Below are 21,424 nucleotides of genomic sequence, written 5' to 3'. Positions count from 1 at the left end.
CTGATGTCTCTGAGTTTCACACAACTTGTATACAAATGAATAGCTGTTTGTATGTATGGTATGATTTTGATCCTTCTGAAATCGCATACCCTCGGGGACTTTTTCCAACAGGACCTCTACAACATAGTCTACAACATAGTCTACGTGTAGATGCAACCTCCCCACGTACCTTGGGGTAAATCACGGAGCAGCTCCGAGTATAGTACCAGTCCTGTGATTGGTGGAATAGCAAATTTTCCCGGCATTTGTAATTCTCCGTCAATGAGAATGCGTCTACGGCAAATGACAGAGGAAGAGGGAGGGGCGCGGGATAAACTGGAGATGGCGCGGGGGGGAATATATTTGGTGTATATACAGAGTGGAATCTCTTTCGGTTTTTGAAATCCTTTCTCTCTGATATCCCTCGTCTTCTACTCTTCCTTGCATTTTTGGGCAGCTAAAAAAGGGTGAAATTGCCTTCCGACTCTATGCCCCGGATATATATACACCCCGCATTTCTAGATTAACCATATTGTTTCTCTAGAACTGACTTGCGCCAGCAATATTACTAGCCATTGACAGAAGCAAAACCTATCTCTACCATCACAAGTAACAAATATTCACAATGGTCAAAATCACTGGCTTCACCACGCGGGACGTGAGGTTCCCGGTACGTCAATCCTGTCCCCGGAGCATTTCCGCACGCCCAATGCACTCAATACTGACAAGCCACCCATAGACATCACTTGATAAGACCGGTTCAGATGCTATGAACGCAGCAGGTGACTACTCCTCCGCCTACTGCATCATCACCACCGACTCAGAACACTCCGGACATGGCATGGTACGTCACATCACATCAACCACCCGCAACACTCCAATTAACCCAAGCCCCTATAGACCTTCACAATCGGCCGCGGCAACGAAATTGTCTGTGCAGCAATCTCCCTGCTCGCCCCAATGGTCGTTGGCAAGGATCTGGACGAGATGACCGCAGACTGGGGCAAGACCTGGCGGTACCTCGTCTCTGACAGCCAGCTTCGCTGGATCGGTCCCCGAAAAGGGTGTGATTCACCTCGCCCTTGGTGCTGTCGTCAACGCCCTATGGGATCTGTGGGCTAAGACCCTCGGCAAGCCCGTCTGGCGCATAGTTGCGGACATGTCCCCCGAGGAGTTCGTGCGTTGCATTGATTTCCGTTACATCACTGATGCCATCACGCCCGAGGAGGCCATTAGTCTGCTGAAGGAGGTTGAGTCTGGTAAGCAGGAACGTATTAAGGAGGCTGAGGCTAGCCAGGCTGTTCCTGCTTATACCACCAGTGCCGGATGGTTGGGGTACGGCAAGGATAAGCTCAAGTCGTTGTTGGAGCAGAGTGTCCAGCAGGGATATAAGCATTTCAAGCTTAAGGTTGGAGGAGATTTAGAAGATGACAAGATGCGCTTGCGTATTGCACGTGAGGCTATTGGGTATGACAAGGGTAATATTTTGATGGTTGATGCCAACCAGGTACGTTCTTCCTCCCTCTCTGGAATTGATTCTGTTACAGTTTAGACTTGGACTAACATTGCGGAAATTATTAGGTCTGGTCCGTCCCCGAGGCTATTACCTGGATGCAAGAGCTCGCAGAGTTCAAGCCCTGGTTTATCGAAGAGCCTACCTCCCCCGATGATATCCTTGGTCACGCTGCCATCCGCAAGGCCCTTGCCAACACCCCTCACGGTCCCGTGGGCGTCGCCACTGGCGAGATGTGTCAGAACCGCGTTATCTTCAAGCAGCTGCTGCAAGCTGGTGCCTTGACTGTACTGCAGCCCGATGCCTGTCGTGTCGGTGGTGTGAACGAGGTTTTGGCTATTCTTTTGCTGGCACGCAAGTTCGGCGTGCCTATCGTGCCGCACTCGGGTGGTGTTGGTCTACCAGAGTACACTCAGCACCTGAGCACGATCGATTATGTTGTTGTTACTGGCAAGAAGAGTGTCCTCGAGTATGTAGATCACCTCCACGAGCACTTCGTTCACCCATCCAGTGTCAAGGATGGTTACTATGCTACCCCCTTGGAGCCTGGGTACAGTGTTGAGATGAAGGCTGAGAGTATGGATGCTTTCGAGTACCCCGGCCAGGAGGGAAAGAGTTGGTGGAGATCCGAGGAGGCTAAGAGCATTATTGATGGGCCCAGAGTTGTATAATTTTGGCGATGGACTGGGATTTGTTCTTGACGATCATGTGTTTATGTGTAGATTTTTATGTAGAGAAGGACTTAGTTGCCCTCACCAAAGAGAAACTGCGGATTACAGATCCATTTTTAATCACCCTCCCGCTGTCACTATTAGAATAAAGCTGTGTAAATAGGTATTTCTCAAGCCCATATACCTGAACCTGCTCTACTTTGTAGGTATGCATAGAGTCAATATTGATTGTATTTGGTTAAACTAGAAAAAAAAAAAGCAAACGTCCACCATTTTAGCTAGTACCAGTGTGCATCTCCCACGGGTTCCATATTCCGGACATGTTATGATTCCAATGGCTTCTGGGCGCAAAAGACATAGCTGTGATTTGATTTTTCCGAATTTAGCTTCTGAGTGACATGAACACGAATGGATAACTGAATAACTCACCCATATCTGTAGGCGTGGATATTTTTGTTACGCATATCGCGCAGTGCATCTGCAAGCACAGTCTCTACTTCTTTTGTAGAAAGATTCAGAATTGGTTGCAAGGCTCGTTCGGAAATGATAGCTGTATCCATCTCATGAATCTCCAGAGAATACTTCGAGATTTCGTTCAGCTCTGGGTCAGTCGACATGTCGGAAACCGGTATCTTTCGCTTCGTGACTGCGCAGCTTTGGAAACCAGCATCGACCATCTTTTCATAAAGAGATGAAAGGGTTCCAAGGTTTGGATTCATCTGATTCAAGGCCTTTCTGTACATGGCGTCGAAGCGAAGAAGTCCTTTGGCGTTATCCAGAGATCCGTCGTCACTGGTTGTCATATAGCATACATCGGCAACTTCAATCCAGCCTCCAGGTGCGAGGCAGCTATGCGATATAATTTTAGCTGGTCTGTGTTGAAGTCTTTTTGTTTTGGATAAAGAACAAGTACCTCATTGCCTTGCGGAAAAGTTCAGTCCAGTTATCAAGAATCCCAAAGAGGCCGCGTATAGTCAAGAAGTCAACTGGTCTGGCAGGAAGCCAGTCCCAGGCCTTCTCTATGTCACCTTGAACAAACTTGAAGTTTGTAGGATTTCTGTCTAAATCAGTATAGTGTATAATAGTGGCATGTAGCTGACCCACTGGTCCCCCGATCCTGGGTTAATATCGATTCCCAACACCTTTGAAAAGTCAGAAAAAGACCTGAGTGCACTATAGGTTCCTGCGCTTTTTAGGAATACCTACCTGGCAAGATGGGTATGCTTTGGCTGATACAAATCAGCGTAAATCAAACAGAAGAAAGACAGGGAATTCAAGGATTACCGAATTCCAGAGCCCAGATGCCTGAGCCACATCCCAAATCAAGTGCAACTTTCGGCTCCACCAAAGGCGCCCGATGAAGTTGTCCTTCATTCAAGATTAGAAACACCTTGTGAGCGAGCTCTGTATTTTGCTTTCGATCAGAACCTCGTTCAACGCCGAGGTGATTCCCCAGACTTAAAATATCATGATCAAGTTTTCTTTCCACATACCGTTGTATCTCTCATCTCCCTAGCAAATGTTAATGTTAATGATTTTGTTTTGCCGTAAAAAGTGAATGACCTACGTCCTGGTGTGCAGTTTGTGCTTTATAACCAAGCAAAAATTAACACTCAAATCTGAACCCAGCGGAATAGGGCGAACAGGTTATACCTTGAGACATCTTATTGGATTAATTGGCCAGGTTGTCAATTTGGATAATCAAGTCTTGTAGTTATAATCAATTGGGCGGCTCATTAACCCACTTATATAGAGGACTGGCTTTGAAGACCACTGACAGGGATCCGGATAGCAAGATTGTTGCTGAATCACATTATGACCGATTGGATATGGCATTATCAGACAACATATGTGGCTTCAGTTTAGCATGTTCCTCGCGTAACCATTGCTTTTGTCGTGTGAGACAACACCACGTAACACTGCTGTGAGGATAAATCACTGTTTATGCATCTGATGTATCGAAAGCAAAAATCAAGTTCATCATGAAATAGGTGGCCATATAACTCTCAGGTTCCAGCAAGGAGTATCTGAAGATGCGGAAGAGGTAGCGCTGTAGGCCATTTTTCAACAGCAAGTGTGCTGTTTGTATTGTAAGCAGTGTATTATTGCTTTTCTTTACTTTATCAGTACAATATAGTCATTATTAAGACCGGAGTAATATAATAGTTGATACATTGATGTTGTTTAATGCTGTGTAATAACTGTTCGAAAGTTCAGACCGGATGCATGAACGTAAGCCTAGTCTTTGCACGAAGAATTAGTCCTTTCATCGAATGAGTTGTTTAGTCACTTCGCGAGGACAGCTCTCCCCCGATATTGTTGCGATAAAGGTACCGTCACATTGAGACTTCTATATACTTTATCGGCAATTATTTTGACAATATTCGGACTATATGATCCACGAAATAGATACCCCGAATCCATGAAGTTAGGGTTACTAGCTTTACACTACCGTAACTCGTGACGAGATACGCAAATGGAAGTTACTGAGGATGTGATTATCCAAGATCCAAAACAAATTCGTATACTAGCCCTGATATTCACGAAAGCTTTGCTTGACAGAGGTGCCACGCGTTGCACAAGGCTATTTGTGAATCTGGAAGTTATTCTCAAACCACTGCTTCATTGTAAAGAGCTTGGCCTCTTTGGGATCCTTGCCCATAGCTTCGAATGCTCGTGCCTTGAGACGAGCAGGAACAGCTGTATCCGTGGGCAAATCACCGAAATACTTTGCATTCGACAGCTGACCAAAACGGAACAGACTCCGCGTATCCTCGAGGGATGGAAGCCCAGCTGGATGCTCACGCTCAATCTCGGTCCCATAGGTCTCACAAGAGGGGTAGCAAATGTATTGCGTCTTTTTTCCAGTGACTGCAGAGATAGAGTTGATTAGATTAGCTATACAAGGGTCGAATAAGAGATATGTTGGGATGAGATATGACACACCAGATTGGAAACAGCTCGCCACATCTGGGAACGAGCAAGCGTCGCTCAACGCTTCCACTCCCTTCTTGTGGTACTTCTCTGGCTCGGTAAGCACACCGTGCACAATGTCCCCGAAATCCTCATTTACGGCTATCCAACCAGCCGGCATATCTTTCTTGGTGCCCCATCGTGGAGTACAGAGGGTAGTAACACCATTTTCATCGGGGAAAAAGGGGAATCCTCCGAAGACCCGAGCCATGTCCTTGCTAGCAAATAGCTCCATGTAGAAGCCCGCATACACAGGACAGAAAGTCTCGAAATATCCAGTATTGACAGCGTATCTTTCAATCTCCGATTTCACTGGGCATGTGTCAGTTTGGTTCGGTCTGCAGAATGCGAGTGGACACCATTGAAACGAGAATTTTACTTACTCTCCGTTGTTTTGGCTTTAACGACTCCTCCAGAGTAGGCCGAGGTGGAGACAGCCGAGCTATAGATCAAGTGTTTCACGGTGGCTGTCTTGATGATCCCATCGATGATAGACTTTCCAAGCTCAAATTCGGTTGGACCTTCAGCATCCATGAATCTCTGTGTCCCGAGATGAAAGTTAATCAGAGATATTTTCAATGTAGACAGATTAAATGGAAAGTCATACCGGATCGTCAGAGTTCGTGTTGACGAAAGCGGCCCAAGAACCAGCAAAGGCCGCAGTAATCTCTTCCTCCTTCCATCCATCTGCCTTAACAACTTCAACTCCTAATGCAACCAGGTCCTGAGAGGCTTTGGAAGAGGGATCTCTGGTGATACCTCTCACTTTAAAAGACTTGTTCTGAACCAAAGAACGGACCACTGCACCGCCTTGGTTGCCGGTAGCTCCCATCACTGTGATGGTCTTAAGAGGCGCCAGTTCATGAGTCATATTGGCAAAGTGTTTTGGAAACTTCTAACAAAGGTCAGGCGGAAATTACATAGAAACTCCGGAATCTTGTTGGAAACTTACTGTAGGTTGTCAATAAGTCCTGCTCAAGCGTGGGGATGTGTCAGACCAAAGATGAATGCAAAAGATCCTAGAGCAGACTTACAGGTGCCTCCAAGGGCTTCTTAAAAGATGTTCCTTCACCGCCAGACTTACAAAATGCTATAAGTGTCAGGGATATCACATGGGTTTTCCTGCGTAGGGATATACTTTAAACACGTCTGTTGGAGCTGTAGGTGGAACCATTTAGACATACATTTCCAGCTACATGCAGACCAAAAGATACGGGTCATTCATGGTTTGGCTTGTTCGCTGTTTTTGTATCTCCGTAATTTCGGAGTTTCCCATGTACTGCATTCGCAGTCTAGCTTCTGTCTAAAAGAAGGGTTCTAGATCGATATTACCAAGACTGTGTACCAAGGGAAATCATCACGGGTACTTCACTCTTAATGTTCCTTCTTTGCCTTATTCACCTATAGCATACGTCCACAGTGTAAAATGAGCATATTTCCATTCATACGAACTTAGGGGAAACCTTGGGAAGTTCTTAGATGACATGGGAGAACCTTGATTAGTGTTCATGGTGTCGAGAAGGCAAGTTGATGACTCATGAGGCACTGTGGCTGCTAGTTGTCTGAGACATCTCCTATGGCCTTCTCTGTGGAATTGTAGTACAATTCCTCATGTGTGCAGTCCCTTTATTGGGGAGAAAGTACAGAAGCGCCACTGACGAAGTACCGTTCAAACGGTGGTCATAACAAGAGATCATATCACATTTCTAGCTGCGCTCCTCGGACAATATGCCCGGACTATTGGTCGAAGCGGAGTATGAACACATGCTCGGCAGATTTAATTCAGTGGATCTTGTGCTTGCAGTCCCTGCATGCACCTCACGTAAGGATGACTGTAGCGGCCCGACTTTGGCTGCAGAGTCTGATCGAATTTAGTGATGAGATCTGCAAAACTGATATGGGAGGCTTCGTGCGTGACATCTACTACTAGAGGGGATTATGCAGGACAGTACATAGGTATTGATGATTGAGAACGCGTGATTGGGTGGTCGAGGGATACTTGGATAGGTCTGTAGGGGGGGTCCACGCCGCATCTTCAAACTATATCATCTCCCTTAGCCATAGAAAAGGCCTATTTTACCGTAGTCAAATTCTCTAAGTAACCTATTTAAGGCGGACCCGGTTGCGACTTCCACTTAGCAAGGCGCCTAAATCTCATTCCATCAATTGTCCCTTTGGCAAAAAAGTTCGCAATGCATCCTCCTACAGCCACGCGTGAAGAACTTCTCGAAAACCAAAGCATCGTCCTAGTAAAGGGCACCCCGACCCATTTCCATAATGGCAACCGTGTCTATCCAGGCCTGGCCGAATCACTGCACGAAAGAGTGATCAAAAACCCATCTGCCCCAGCAATCGAGGTTCGAGGCCAGACAATTACATACGGACAGCTTCATTACCACGCTCTTCAATTATCCCGTGAATTATTGAAGGTGGGACCTGTCTCTGAAGAGGCAATTGGAGTCATTACAGGCTCAGGGTTTGAGCAAATCGTTGCCCAGGCGGCTGTAATTTATGCCGGTTGTACTTGTTGTGCCCTTGACCCTACCCTTCCAGAGGCCCAAATCAAATATCGCCTGTCAAATGCCGGTGCCCGCTTTGGTCTGGCAGACAAAGAAAACCTTGGACGTATGCCAGATCTCACAGTGATGCCTGTTACGATCAAACAGCCGACAGACCAAGCCGTGGCAGCTGCCCTTCACTCTTCTCCTACAACAAAGGCGGGTGGTGACCATCGAACCCATCTGATGCATACTTCCGGGTCGACGGGAAAGCCTAAGACGGTTCAAATAACAGCCAAAGCTCTCATCCATCTTACACAAGACAAAAACGCTATTTTGATTGGTGAACACGACCGAACTGCCCAGATAGCCTTAGTAAGCTTTGATATCTCGTTGCTCGAGATATGGGTGACATTGCTACGGGGTGCCACAATATTGCCTCTTCCCCGGACTTTGCTTGAGGACATCCTTCAATTGGCTCAAACGTGGGACGATCTAGGAGTCACGGTCAATATTGTCCCTGCCTCGCTACTTCCAACGGTCGTCTTAGCAATTCCCAAGGTCTTCGCTAAGATGAACGTTGTCTACACAGGTGGCGAGATGCCGAACCTCAGAGCAATGAGGACTGTGCTAGAGCAAGGCCCGCCAAAATGTATTTTGAACTGCTACGGACCTACAGAGTGCTGTATCTTCTCTTTAGTGCACAAAGTCACGTTGGAGGATACCGAAAGGAATATTTGTCCCCTGACGCAATTGGTTGGGGATACGAAGATTGCAATTCTCGATGAGCATCACCAGCGAGTTGCTGAAGGCGAGATTGGGGAGCTTTTCATAGGAGGTGCTGGTGTATCCCCGGGGTATGTCAACCTCCCTGAAAAGACCGCCGAACGGTTCGTCACAAGCGCAAATTATTCGGCCTTGCCGCCATCTTGCAATTTCTACGCAACGGGGGACTTGGTCCGCAGAGAAAAGAATGGCCATGTTTATATCCTTGGCAGATTTGATAACCAAGTTAAGATTCGCGGATTCCGCATTGAGCTCGAGGGTGTCGAATCTGCCATTCTCGATACGGGCCTGGTCTCTGAAGTGGCAGCTTGCAAGATTGATCAGAGCGAGGAAGAAGTCAGCGCAATCTTGGTTGCATTCGTCATCCCAAAGGACAAAAATACTTTCACGGCTGAGGAGCTCATCACGGCGTTGAAAGCGAACGTTGCAGATTACTTGGTGCCTCAAATTGAAGTTCGCGATATGTTGCCCTTGAATGACCACACGAAGGTCGATCGGGAAAAGTTGGCGTCGGACTTCGTTGCAGCGACTTTAGAACAGCAACGGCAGATGACAACAGGAGACCAAGAGCAGACCGTTACCGGGAGACTTAGAAAGATCTGGTACTCACTCTTGCCAGGGTTCACCGGACAAATCAGGGATAGTGACAACTTTTTGAGCCTCGGAGGTAGCTCATTGCAAGCTGCCATGTTGATTATTCGTATCAAACGCGAGTTCGCAGTCGATGTGACAGCAGTTATGGTGTACGAAGCAACAACATTCGCTGATATGGCCAGTTACATTGAGTCTGGTGGCATGAAGTACACGATCCACGCTGCGTATAACCGAGCCTATCGCGCAGATATCGATTACTACGTATCTCTTGGTCTACACCCACAGCCTGGATCAGCAGCCCATTGGCATCTGCCTTACGAAGGTCGTATCTTCCTCACGGGAGCTACGGGACTGATTGGTGCCTTTACACTCCAGAAGTTCCTAACATTGCCAGAGGTCTCTTGTGTCGTATGTATCGTACGCGGTTCAAATGACAAGGCTGCTCGAGCCCGCGTGTTAAGTGCCCAGGAGCAATACGGACTACGTGAGACTGGTGTTGACTACAACAAACTTATAGTCCTCGCTGGTAACCTGGAAAACGAGACATTTGGAATTGGCGAAGAACTATTCCAGCAACTTGCATACTGGGCCTCATGTATCTTTCATATTGCTGCTCATGTGAATTACGCACAGCCATACTCCAGCCACCGCGGTGCCAATGTCATCGGCACGGCCAACATCCTCCGCTTTCAAGCAATTGGCCGACCCAAGCGGTTACATTACACGTCCTCCCTGTCAATATACGGCCCAACGGGTATGGTTGATGGCTACACGTGTGTTGGGGAGAACGACCACCCTATGAAATACATGCGATCTGTGCAGTATGATAACGGATATACACAGAGCAAGTGGGTTGCTGAGAAGATGGTCGTTGACGCTCGGGATGACGGATTCCCAATCACGGTTTATCGCCCAGGTGCAGTGTTCTGCCATAGTGTTACCGGTGTCGGTCCGACTGGTGATTTCCTTGCTCGATTGATGGGAAGCTGTATTCGGATGAGATGTTTCCCGACCATGATGCGACAAAGCAAGAATTCTATGCCTGTGGACTATATGGTCAATGCTATGCTACACGTCTCCAAGCTGACGGAGAGTGTAGGTCAATCTTACAACCTGGCTCCTGAAATGACACAGCAGCCCACAAGTGAGATGACCGAGATGTTCATGACACTGCAGGAAGCTGCCCAGGTGCCTATGGAGGAATTGCCATATAACCAGTGGCTGGAACGTCTTAAAGACCAAGATGACAAGGACCCGCTACGACCACTGCTGCCCATGCTGGATGAAAAGGTCTATGATGGCCACTGTCGATGGGAAATGTATGAGAGTATGCCAATCTATGAGACAGATAACCTCCGAAGACATTTGGTGGGCGCACCAGAATTAGCTCACTGCCCACCATTGAGCGCGGAAATGTTGCGGAAGTTCTTGATTCACGCGAAATTGATTTAAATGGCGAATCCTCACTGTTGTATGTTTTTGCTCTTCTTTTGCCTTTTCCTTTTACCCCAGATCCCTTTCCATGGCCTAGATCATCCATATAGTGGAATGAGTCAATCCGTTTGGATATATTCTTGATATATTGGAAGCTCTAAGATCTAAGAAAGAATGTAGACGCAAAATCCCAAAGACACTTTTCGCTCGGTGCGTATTCATGATCTAATGCACTGTCATACGAGGCTCAACTAACTCCGAAACTAGGTGCCGAGGAGTCAGCAAAGTCGCCAATAAAGATTCAGATGGAGAAACAATACACGTAGATTCCCATGGAGCAGATGGACGGACAAGAGAGAGAGAGAAGAGCTATCTACTATGTGTATGGCTCAGGACCTCTACATCATGCAATAAAAAATACATCCCGAGGTCATAGACAAGCTAGCATGGTAGGATTGCTCCTTGAATATAAAGATAGGGCAAATTCGTCAATAGATATGGATCCCCAGGATCAATTTGGTTTGTTGAGTAAATAAATATGGGACGACTAGCGCATTGAAGCTAGAATCGCATGGAACTATGATACATTTCGCAGGTCATCATCAGAACCTGAGTGGGCACCTGGTGGCCTAGTCCTAGAGAATACAAGGGAGGCGCCTTCGAAAACTGGTGTTACCAGCCTCTGGAGCAAGCGCCAGGAACAAAAGTTCGGCGGTTGTGAGTGTTCAAATGCTCATCGCAGATGAAGGCGCAGCACATATATAGCGTGGTTGGAGTTGGAGGGGTATAACGAGAAGATGGCAACATTGCCAGATCAGCGCCACTGGATACCAAAAAGCTTTAAGGCGCTAGTCACATTAGCCTTCTCTGAGGCTTTCTCAAGGACGATGCGGGGGTGCCCTTTCACATCTAGCGCGAGAAGCTGATACTCGAAATAGCTCTTATCCAAAGGCTTCATCATATGCACAATGACCACGCCGGAGTTGAGAGGGCCCTCGACCTAAAATTCACGGTTAGTACACGTATCAAACATTGACCGGAAAAGGCATCATACATGGAAATGCATGCGAAGGTGTTCACGGCCCAGTCGATCCTTTTCAGCTGATGACCTAGTCACTGTCAGTATCACGGCTTTGTAGTATTATGCAGAAACCATAGAACCTACGCAATAGGCTTGTTCCGTGCCCACCGGCTCGAGGTCTGCTCGCCATATGCCTTGATCTCTCTTCGATCACCGAGCAATTTTATACACTCGGGGTCATCTTTAATGCGCCCTACCGCTGTTTCAAATTGCCATGTCTTGCTGTTTGGTGACAAAACCTCGAGATAGAAAAGTGTGAAGACTCCGCCCTAGTCAGATCATATAGTCAGCGACTGTTCACTATATACCCCATGAAATGAATGAACTTCATACCGTCAGTACTGCTCCAGCCAACACGATAACGAAGTTGAAGGATTGTTGCGTTGTTCGCGCAACCTTCTCTCCTCGACTTAAATCGCCCCACTGGACTCTCCCATCGTCGGACAAGACTGTAATGCTTTTTTTCCCTTGACGGAATAGTCCGAGGCCCGCTACCTATGTTGCTTTGCGTGGCGTAGAGCCGAGTGATCTGTGTCTGTATGCGGGGAGAGGGGCGGAGGACAAGAGATGCCGGCGATAGTCGGGGAAGCGCGCGTAGTTGTATATAACTCATTGTCAATGATCAAAACCGAGCGTCTTGAATAGAGTTGGAGTATATGAGTCGAATACCGAACCCGACCATCTTCGACTTGGGCAAGGTTGCTACCGATCTTGATAATCGGCACGTGATTATAATACGGTATTACAATACAGTCTGTGAGAGAGAGTGCCCCGGCCAAATGGGAGGCGTTGTATGACAATTACACAGGCAACGGGTCGAGAGAGAGTCCACGTTCGCCGTTCCCGACTGACTCGGGATGCTTTGCTCTTTGCCTTACCTGCTCACATTCTCGCCCCAAAACCCCCTTTTTCTTTTTCTCTTTTCCCATTGACCTCTCCTCGGTACCATCATGAGTGCCACAAAGGCGCAGTCTCAAAAGATCTTTGAGAAGGCCAAACTGAAGCCCGCGAACAAGGTGCGCACACCCCCACCCCGTACGCTGCATAATTGTGGCACTCGGTTCTGATGTTTTTTGCTTCCAGGTGTGCTTCGACTGCGGCTCTAAGAACCCAACGTGGTCTTCGGTTCCATTCGGTATTTACCTATGCCTTGATTGTTCGGCTCACCACCGTAATCTCGGTGTGCACATCTCCTTTGTCCGATCAACAAACCTCGACCGTACGTACCGTCCAAACAATCTCTTTACACGCGAAATATACCGGTAGATCAGCGCTGACGTTCCATGCAGAGTGGCAATGGGAGCAACTGCGGGTTATGAAGGTTGGCGGAAATGAGTCTGCGACCAAGTATTTCCAATCGCACGGAGGTTCCGCTGCTCTGGCGAGCAAGGACACCAAGGTCAAATACACGTGCAATGCGGCTGTCAAGTATAAGGAGGAACTCAAGAGGCGCGCCGCGCTGGATGCGCAACAGTCAGTGGATACAATCTTGGTGGAACTGGCAGGACTACGTGTTAACCAGTGTTATTGCTTCATTTAGGTACCCCGGGGAAGTCATCATCACAGATATCCCCGCTGGCACTCCCTCGGATGGCTCCAACACTCCTGCTGGCGACGGCGACGACGATTTCTTTTCCTCCTGGGATAAGCCCTCGATCAAGCGCCCGAGCAATCCCCCATCGCGCACCAGTACTCCCCCGTTGTCAGCCGGACCGGTTCTCCTTTCCTGAACGCTGGCGCCAATTCAAACGGATCCCGCTCGAAATCTCCCTTGTCTGCTTCGGAAGAAAAGAGCGCCTCTCCCGCACCAACTGCTATCCGGCCCACCAGTGTTACTCGGAAGACCTCTACTACAGCTACCTCTGCGAAGAAGGGCAGTGTCCTCGGTGCCAAGAAGGCACCCAAGCTCGGGGCTAAAAAGGTTGCCGCTGCGGATATTATTGATTTCGATGAGGCAGAGCGCAAGGCCAAAGAAGAAGCCGAGCGCGTCGAAAAGCTTGGCTACGACCCCGAGGCTGAGCAGGCGGAAGCCGAGGCCAAGAAGGCCACAGCTGCCGCCGCCGTCCCGATCGCTTCTCCTATCCCAGTCAGCCCTGCTGGCAAGTCCAATGACCGAAACTCGGGTGATGTGGAGCGACTAGGCATGGGTGTAAGCAGACTTGGCTTTGGCCAGGTGTCGAAGCCCGCTGCCCCCAAGAAGCCAACCTTTGGCTCTGTTGGCCCTGCCAAACCCAACCCTGCCGATGGTAAACTTCCCTGCTCGTACAACAGATGAAAAATAAGCTGACACTCGACACAGAAGCGGAACTAACCCAGACCAGAACCCGATTTGGCACTCAGAAGGGTATCTCGTCCGATGAATTCTTTGGACGGGAGCGGTTTGATCCCGCCGCCCAGTCGGAGGCCAAGGATCGTCTCCGTCAATTTGATAGCGCTACATCCATTTCCAGCAACACCTACTTCGGCCGGCCCGAGGATGAAGTCAATTCACTTGACGATGGTTATGGTGATATGGAGGTTGCTGCTAAAGATTTCATCCGCCGCTTTGGTATCACCGCTGGAGATGATATTGAGAACCTGTCGCATCTTGTCGGTGAAGGCGCAACTAAGCTACAAGGTGAGTAATTCTAGACATGTCGGAGCTACTTCTTGCTGACTTTATATCGTCAGGTGCTATCCGCAACTATCTGAACAACTAAACTAGGCTAGTCGCCCATGTTCATCAGATATTACGCCTTCTATCACTCCAAGTACCTTAGCAAGCAACATTGTTCCCTAACGACTCCCAGTCCCGTCTTCTTCGTGCGCGACGTATATTGTGTCTCCGCCTGCCCCTCTCGCCCCTTGACAATATTTCTTTATGTGGAAAACCATTGCGATTAGCAGTCGGCCAAAAACTTGGGTTTCATATCATTCTGGTTTGCAATCTGGCGTGTGATTGTCGATTTTTGTCTTTTTCCCTTGCTTCTTCCCATTCCTACACCGCAACACAGGATGGTAGAAGGGACCTTTTTTTTGTTCATTTCGTTGATATGGTTTAGGATAATTGAGAAATTCATGATTTGATATTATTGATAGACGACAAAAGCACAACTCTAATCTCTCAGTCCCACACCGCTCAGCCAAAACTCCATGATGAATGAAGAGAACACAGTAGTACATTATAGTACAAGCCACACCCAAGTGTTGAATACAAAAACAGGCCCCCATATACAAAGCAGCCGGGCAAGGCTATATAACAAGAAACGTAGCAAGCACGATCTCACTCAACGCGATAAATCGCATCCGCAACCTTGGTCACCTGCCACATCTCATGGACATCATGAACACGAACAATATCCGCCCCACCAGCAACACTAGCGGAAACGGTAGCAGCCGTACCCCAAACGCGCTCCCGCGGCGTCTTCACCCCAGTAATATGACCAATGAACCTCTTCCGACTGGGCCCCATCAACCAAGGGAAACATTCAAGCCCCGGCATCGCACGCAGCCTCGGCAAATCCCTTAAGATCTCCAGATCATGCGGCTGGATCTTCGCAAAGCCAAGGCCTGGATCAAGGATGATACGCCAGCGCCGGATCCCGGCATCTTCAGCAGCTGTAATGCGCGCGCTCAGCTCAGCAGCCACTTCCGGGATAACGCCGGAAGGGTATTCGTGCAGGGTTGTCATTGTCTGCGGCGTGCCGCGCATGTGCATCAGGATCACGGACTTGCCGATCCGCGCTACTGTCGGCAGCATTTCTGGGTCGAGAGTACCGGCTGAGACATCGTTGACGATGTCTGCGCCGGCGGCGCAGGCGGCTTCCGCTACGCTGGCGCGGTAAGTGTCGATGCTGATGGCGATGTTGGTGGCTTCAGGGATGGAGGTGCGGATGTGTTGGATTGCTGGCACTACGCGGGCGATCTCTTCGGTGGCGCCAACTGGTGTTGAGCCGGGGCGAGTACTCTCGCCACCGATGTCGATGATTGTTGCGCCGGAGGCGATGAAGTTGCGTACTGTTTCTGTTATGTAGTTTAGGTCTGTTGGGGCGTGCTTGCCGCCGTCAGAGAAGGAGTCTGGCGTTAGGTTGAGGATTGCCATGACGTGGGTGCTGCGCTTGGGGTCTGTTGCGTGCAGGGATGGGAATAGTGGTGAGATCGGGGTTGTTGACATTGGAGTCGGTTCTGGTGGCGGGAGAGCTTTTAGATGTGTGCTGTATGTTTGCGTGTCCTTTCCTGGTAGTGGAGGGTATTCATTTGGGATTAATCTAGATTCAGATTGTTAGTTTCGCGTTTTTGTATGCCGGCATGGCATATATAAAAGTCATTGGGGGCGTACTGGCTGAGAGGTCGCAATACAAAGTCTCGCTCGAGCATCAGATTGTGTGGGATGTTGAGACGCTCGTGAGAGACGATATCCCGATCATATAGTAGAATATCCAAGTCAATAGAGCGTGGGCCTTTATCGATGAGCTTCTTTCTGCCCAGCTGAATTTCAATGGATTGAAGAGCGTCCAAAAGATCCAGAGGCTCAAGGGTTGTTTCCACCTGAAGGAAATTAACAACTGTTTACCAAATTTGGAATTCCCTAACATACCTCGCATACACCATTGATGAATGGATCTTGATCCAGCACATACATCGGTGCGGTTTCGAACAATGAACTTGTTCTTTTCACTTTGATACCAACTCGGTCCATTTCAAGACAAGCTTGCTCAATCATTTCTACTCTGCCTCCGACATTGCTTCCCAGGGCAATGAAGGCCCGGTGAATGTCTGGACTTGGGAACTTTAGGTTCATCTTGGAGTCAACTGCTTGCACAGTGGAGAAATTCCTCACAGGCGGGGTCAAATGCAACGTTATTGAACGTCGTGATAGACCATTTCTGATGAGAATTACCGATGCCAATTGGGCTGTACATCCCAATTTGGATTGATAAGGCAACGCTATTGAATATTAGTGTTGGACTAAAGTGCAGGCATGTACATGTAAATCCAAAAAAGAAAAAGAAAAGGAAGAAAAAAGAAAGAAAAAAGAAAATGCGGGACAGGTATATTTCCCCATTGGGATGATACGCCGATAAGCGTGGGAGGGACCCGGGGGCTTCTGAGAAGTATCTGGGCACATACCTAGCTGTAGTGAGGCTGCTCTGTAACTATAAGATGTCGTCAGATTCGCTACAGTCAATTGATTATTTGGAGGCTTTACCTTGTATGCAACGATCGATGATCAGCTCTTGTCTGAGCTGCAGCCGATGGCGAAAGCCTTGGAGACCTCCCGATTTGCCGTAGATGAGTGGTGAAAGATGCCGATGGAGGGGCTCTCTGTATTGCCCTAGCGCTCATGCTGATTTGAGAAGAAATGTAAGAATACAAGGTAAGAGCTTCGAGTCAGTTCTGGTACTCCGTAAGCTTCACGTGGTTTGCCTTCTTCTTGGCGTTGACGCCTCGACGCTTTGACACTAATGTGCCTTGACACCTGACTGCCTTAATGCCTTAATGCCTTAATATTTACATCCCAACTACTTCGGGTCAAAGTGGGGAGAATTACAGTCTCCAGAGTACATAGCAATATGAAGGGCTACATGTGCACATAGGTGTTGTACATATTGCAATTGACAGGAATATATGTACCAAGCCGTGGTAAGGGCAGTAAATACTGATGCCATCATGGCTGTCATTATGAGAGTGGAAGAGAAGAATTTTGAAATATTCGAAATATTTACGCAATCGCTAGATAAAATTAAAAACATTTGACATCAGAGTCCAAATGTCCACCGCCACCTGGCGTCCAGCTGAGATTCCTCAGTCACAATGATAAACTCCTCAGTTGCCTCGGTAGCCATGACCACTAGGTCCCCACTAGGGTTGTATCTCTCGTCAAATTTCCAGTTGCAGTACGCTTTTGATCCGTTGCAGATACCTGCAGTAACACGAGTAGTACGGCCGTTTTTCACACAATAATCCCCTGCCTGGAGTGAGCCGAATTCATTGAGAACTCTGTGTTCTTGGATCATCATAGGAGGGTGAGCTGGTAACAATTGACCTGGAAGAAGGAAGGGAGCGATTTTGAACATGCGGTTTGGTCTGAAAAATTGGTTTTCGGCATGTTTGGAAAGTTCAATAAAAGCCCAGTATAGGACTCGGCCGCCACGAAGTTGTTTCCCGGACGTGAATTTGACTTCTCCTAAGACGTGCGGCATCATCTCAACTGCTGCGTGCTGAGGCAGAATTTCCTCCATCTGACAGCTGTAATTTGCTATCCATTCTAGGAGTAGGGGAGGTGGACTTGCTCCAGAAGGGTCTCACGATATCGTCCTTAATTGGAGCGAGAGGTGGAATGTTCGGGTCAAAGTTGTTGAGATAGATGGAGAAGAAGTTCAAAAGGAAAAGAAACGGGTGAGAGATGCCGAGGCAAGCACGGCTGTAAAGTTGTTAGTGAGAGGTAAGTGAGAGGCAAGTAAGAGGCAAGTGAGAGAGAGGTATGTGAGAGGTATGTGAGAAAGGGCAAGGAAAGTAAAAGGCCTACTCTTATATCCCAGAGTTCCTGTTCTTACTGATATCCTAGTACCTAGGTAGGTACTTGATTTCCTCTGCCACTTCTTGGCGTTCCGTTTCCGTTTTGGTGCTCGACCTCGCCGCTTTTGCCCCCTCTATGTATTACATAATCGCTATACATCCATGGATGCTCCACATCCCGCGCTTATCAACATGCCTAATCCGCTTCCCAAGTTCAGCCGAAGAGCGAGTGAAACAACTGCAAGCCGTTCTAAATACGGATTTCGGACAAGCTTAGAGTGAACTTTGAAGCCCTCATTCACCTATACGAGACTGGCGATCTCGGCCCACGCTAGCGAACTGATTCCCCTGTTTTCCTAGTTGATGGAGTTCGCGTTGAAAAGGATCCATGGCAAGACGCCAGTCTCGGACCACGCCAGCGAAATGATCCCCCTGTTTTCCTAGTTGATGGAGTTCGCGTTGAAAAGGATCCATGGCAAGATAAATCGGTGCCGTCTCACGCATTGAGATGGTGTGAGGTATGCTATCTAATATCCATGTTAATCTGGCTTATGCTAATAATATCTTTAAGACGTTATTCTACCAGCAGATGACCCAGCAAACTACGTACCAGGCAAATATCATATAACACTTCTCGGGCCTCCCCTAGACGCCCTTTGAGTATATGATGTTATGAAGAGCTTCAAGCTAATCAATTATCGTGTTTTTTGACTATTAGCCGCAACAAATGGCCCAATCTGTGTCAGAATCCCTCCCTTTTTCGAATACGTTCTAAACGCAGTAGGTATGTCAATCTAAGCTATACTGATGATCACTTGAGCTTCTTTAACAATATAAGATAGCTCTATGCCTAGATTAGAATTCCCCCCTAGTATAGCGGCGGGCAAACTTGACCCAGCCTGTACTGGTAGCAATATCCTTACCATTTTCACGTCTGATCTGCTAGCGCTTCACTTTAATATGGCACTTTATCTTCAAGTCCTAGGCTCAATCCAAATAACACCGCCAATGGCTGGGTTCTCTAGACTCAAATAAATTCGCTCAAGCCGATTGGCGGGTGCAACGGCATGCCGAATATTTGACGACCCAAGTTTTGTGTCCAGTAGGTATATCACAACTAGGTAGAAGTTCTCGACAAACTGCTATTGGATCGCGCGCTGTAACCACATCGCTTAAAATAGCAGACTTTGCTGGGACTAGATCCAGCCCCCAACGGTTCAAAATTGCAAAACCCGAACCTTTATTGCGATCTCAAAGCTCTCAAAACACTGGTACCTAAGTAGAGGAAAAGCTTAGTCATACCCTGCGGCTCTGTGGTAAAAGGTTATCTGTTTATTATATAAGTGCCTACCGTTTCTCTATAAACTTCCGGTGTATCGGACATTTTTAAGCCCCTACCAACACCTTCAACTTCTAGAAACGATGCCTAGTGCTGTTGGCGAGCAGATGATCCCCGGGTAAAGCTACCCCACATCACTACCCAGTGCATAAGGGCAAGCTAATCTAACTATGCTTCTAGAGGCGATCCAGGTCATTCTTCAGCCCCATCGGAGCTCATATGCGTTGAGTACTATGACATATCGCGACCAGACCGCCCTTCGGTCGCCGATACCAATTTTTGTCTGCCATTTGTATCCCTGGCGCCGCAGCTATCCTTACAAATCAATCAATGTACCAATTGGAACAAGGGCTCTGTATGGCCAATCTTCAACATCTGGTGTCCAGGATTTTTCGGTACCTCTCTTACACAGCTGGGACCCGACCATGTCAAGCTCAGAAACAAAACCGACTTTGTTGTGACAGCATACGAAGATGACATGGAGGCCTTGAAAGCAAAGGACACAAATGCTATTTTATTTAGTACAGAAGGCTTAGTAGCCGGTGTTGATGTTGACGCCCCTCCTTGGTATGGGTGTAAAGTCTGCAACTCCCACCGAGGATACTTGTTTTTGCCAAACGACGAGCGCTGGCACTGGGTTGAAATCGATGGCGAACATTATCAATTCAAGCGTGAAGATGATCACCGAGATCAAGATGTACCATTGAAAACGTTGATTTGGGAGTTCCAGAATAGTTGGACACCTTCCAAGGACCTCCCGGCAGACCTACCATTCGCTGTAAATCGAGATGTTCGAGTCTGTCGAGTCAGCGAATGTAACTCATTGGCCGGCCCCGGTATAGCTGGAAGTCCGGTTGCCGTGATGAATCATGATGGTTTTATTTTCTTTGATGGGGTGGGATCGAAGATGGCTGAAATTCAGACAGAGGATAATCGTGCTTTGATTCTTATATCTGGGCTTGCAATTGCGAAGTACGAAGGTTGGTTGGCAGAAGGATGAACCTTTTAGTGTTTGGCTGAGAGAGCGATTTTATAAAGATAACTACCATGTAGAATCTGTAGAATCTGAGGACCTGGAACAATAATTCATACCCGAGGCCCATACCTGAGGCACCAATTGTATGCAAACCTTGCAAAGTTTTCAGGGGACTTTTTTTCAAGGTCACGTGTACCCCATCTTGAATTTCTTAACCCATTGATCCTCCCTCCAGCTTATCTTGTGTCACCGCTGGGTTTATTGCCATTTCTAAATCCTCGACCTTTACGACTCTCGCGCCTTTCACAACTGATCTCGTCCCGGTGATCCGCCTTTTCTTCCCGAATATCCGCCCATCCACCTCATTCACACATCATGGATCACACGCGCGATCCCTGTCCCTGGGTTGCCCTGAGCGACTTCGGTGGTGCCTTCGCCATGGGTGCTATTGGCGGTGCTGTCTGGCACGGTGTTAAGGGATTCCGCAACAGTCCATACGGCGAGCGCCGGATAGGTGCGCTCACAGCAATCAAAGCGCGCGCTCCCGTCCTCGGTGGCAACTTCGGCTGCTGGGGAGGTCTCTTCAGTATTTACGACTGTTCAATTAAGGGTCTTCGCAAGAAGGAAGATCCCTATAATGCTATCATTGCTGGTTTCTTTACCGGTGGCTCCCTTGCTATCCGTGGTGGTTATAAGGCCGCCCGAAACTCCGCTATTATGTGTGCCGTCTTCCTCGCTGTCATCGAGGGTGTCGGTATTGGATTCCAGCGCATGATGGCCGATAACACAAAGCTCGAGGTATATCGAATTTATCATCTTGAAGTTGATCCGAATACAATTAGACGTGATTCTAACTATGGAAATTATTAGCTTCCTCCCCTTCCTCCGTCGGAACAGAAGGCCCTCGCTTGAATTCTCTTCTCGGTTCATATCCTCCTTCGATCGCCATCAACATATCCTCCCTTCTACCACTGTCTTCATAACAACATCTTCACATCAAGTCTCTCTTCTCAGGCGTTCGGTCGATGTCATTATTTTTAAACAACATAGCACCGAGGCTCCCGTTTTGTTCCTACTTCCCG

The 21,424-nt window shown here is 48.0% G+C and overlaps 10 protein-coding genes across 10 annotated transcripts; 5 read left to right on the top strand and 5 right to left on the bottom strand.

Annotated features, from left to right (window-relative positions):
• Window positions 1–604: 604 nt before the first annotated feature.
• N7516_006163 (uncharacterized protein) lies at window positions 605–2,163 on the top strand (the record flags this gene model as incomplete). Its single annotated transcript, XM_057218883.1, has 5 exons — window positions 605–649; window positions 719–823; window positions 880–995; window positions 1,018–1,486; window positions 1,561–2,163. The coding sequence occupies 5 exons, from the start codon at window positions 605–607 to the stop codon at window positions 2,161–2,163; spliced, it is 1,338 nt and encodes a 445-aa protein (XP_057072974.1).
• Window positions 2,164–2,588: 425 nt separating this feature from the next.
• Window positions 2,589–3,619, bottom strand: N7516_006162 (class I SAM-dependent methyltransferase; the record flags this gene model as incomplete). The annotated part of the gene is made up of 3 exons (XM_057218882.1): window positions 2,589–3,012; window positions 3,077–3,224; window positions 3,448–3,619. The coding sequence occupies 3 exons, from the start codon at window positions 3,617–3,619 to the stop codon at window positions 2,589–2,591; spliced, it is 744 nt and encodes a 247-aa protein (XP_057072973.1).
• A 1,128-nt stretch (window positions 3,620–4,747) lies between these two features.
• Window positions 4,748–6,007, bottom strand: N7516_006161 (NmrA/HSCARG family protein; the record flags this gene model as incomplete). Its single annotated transcript, XM_057218881.1, has 4 exons — window positions 4,748–5,034; window positions 5,110–5,448; window positions 5,520–5,676; window positions 5,744–6,007. The coding sequence occupies 4 exons, from the start codon at window positions 6,005–6,007 to the stop codon at window positions 4,748–4,750; spliced, it is 1,047 nt and encodes a 348-aa protein (XP_057072972.1).
• A 1,321-nt stretch (window positions 6,008–7,328) lies between these two features.
• N7516_006160 (non-ribosomal peptide synthetase) lies at window positions 7,329–10,466 on the top strand (the record flags this gene model as incomplete). Its single annotated transcript, XM_057218880.1, has 1 exon — window positions 7,329–10,466. The coding sequence occupies one exon, from the start codon at window positions 7,329–7,331 to the stop codon at window positions 10,464–10,466; it is 3,138 nt and encodes a 1,045-aa protein (XP_057072971.1).
• A 796-nt stretch (window positions 10,467–11,262) lies between these two features.
• Window positions 11,263–12,142, bottom strand: tim21 (the record flags this gene model as incomplete). The annotated part of the gene is made up of 5 exons (XM_057218879.1): window positions 11,263–11,448; window positions 11,503–11,557; window positions 11,614–11,798; window positions 11,863–11,978; window positions 12,025–12,142. 5 exons carry the CDS (start codon window positions 12,140–12,142, stop codon window positions 11,263–11,265), a joined length of 660 nt encoding a protein of 219 aa, XP_057072970.1.
• A 337-nt stretch (window positions 12,143–12,479) lies between these two features.
• N7516_006158 (ADP-ribosylation factor GTPase-activating protein) lies at window positions 12,480–14,228 on the top strand (the record flags this gene model as incomplete). The annotated part of the gene is made up of 7 exons (XM_057218878.1): window positions 12,480–12,545; window positions 12,613–12,748; window positions 12,819–13,002; window positions 13,070–13,218; window positions 13,317–13,775; window positions 13,829–14,146; window positions 14,200–14,228. The coding sequence occupies 7 exons, from the start codon at window positions 12,480–12,482 to the stop codon at window positions 14,226–14,228; spliced, it is 1,341 nt and encodes a 446-aa protein (XP_057072969.1).
• Window positions 14,229–14,791: 563 nt separating this feature from the next.
• On the bottom strand, window positions 14,792–16,854 carry N7516_006157 (folic acid synthesis protein; the record flags this gene model as incomplete). The annotated part of the gene is made up of 5 exons (XM_057218877.1): window positions 14,792–15,776; window positions 15,848–16,056; window positions 16,106–16,284; window positions 16,349–16,455; window positions 16,718–16,854. 5 exons carry the CDS (start codon window positions 16,852–16,854, stop codon window positions 14,792–14,794), a joined length of 1,617 nt encoding a protein of 538 aa, XP_057072968.1.
• Window positions 16,855–17,267: 413 nt separating this feature from the next.
• On the bottom strand, window positions 17,268–17,750 carry N7516_006156 (uncharacterized protein; the record flags this gene model as incomplete). The annotated part of the gene is made up of 1 exon (XM_057218876.1): window positions 17,268–17,750. One exon carries the CDS (start codon window positions 17,748–17,750, stop codon window positions 17,268–17,270), a length of 483 nt encoding a protein of 160 aa, XP_057072967.1.
• A 1,699-nt stretch (window positions 17,751–19,449) lies between these two features.
• On the top strand, window positions 19,450–20,366 carry N7516_006155 (uncharacterized protein; the record flags this gene model as incomplete). Its single annotated transcript, XM_057218875.1, has 2 exons — window positions 19,450–19,484; window positions 19,547–20,366. 2 exons carry the CDS (start codon window positions 19,450–19,452, stop codon window positions 20,364–20,366), a joined length of 855 nt encoding a protein of 284 aa, XP_057072966.1.
• Window positions 20,367–20,717: 351 nt separating this feature from the next.
• Window positions 20,718–21,254, top strand: N7516_006154 (uncharacterized protein; the record flags this gene model as incomplete). Its single annotated transcript, XM_057218874.1, has 2 exons — window positions 20,718–21,140; window positions 21,213–21,254. The coding sequence occupies 2 exons, from the start codon at window positions 20,718–20,720 to the stop codon at window positions 21,252–21,254; spliced, it is 465 nt and encodes a 154-aa protein (XP_057072965.1).
• Window positions 21,255–21,424: the final 170 nt, after the last annotated feature.

Source organism: Penicillium verrucosum, assembly GCF_028828655.1.
Source record: "Penicillium verrucosum strain IBT 35672 chromosome Unknown utg000002l_segment0_segment0, whole genome shotgun sequence".
NCBI lineage: Eukaryota > Fungi > Ascomycota > Eurotiomycetes > Eurotiales > Aspergillaceae > Penicillium > Penicillium verrucosum.
This window is presented reverse-complemented; position numbering and strand designations above follow the sequence as displayed.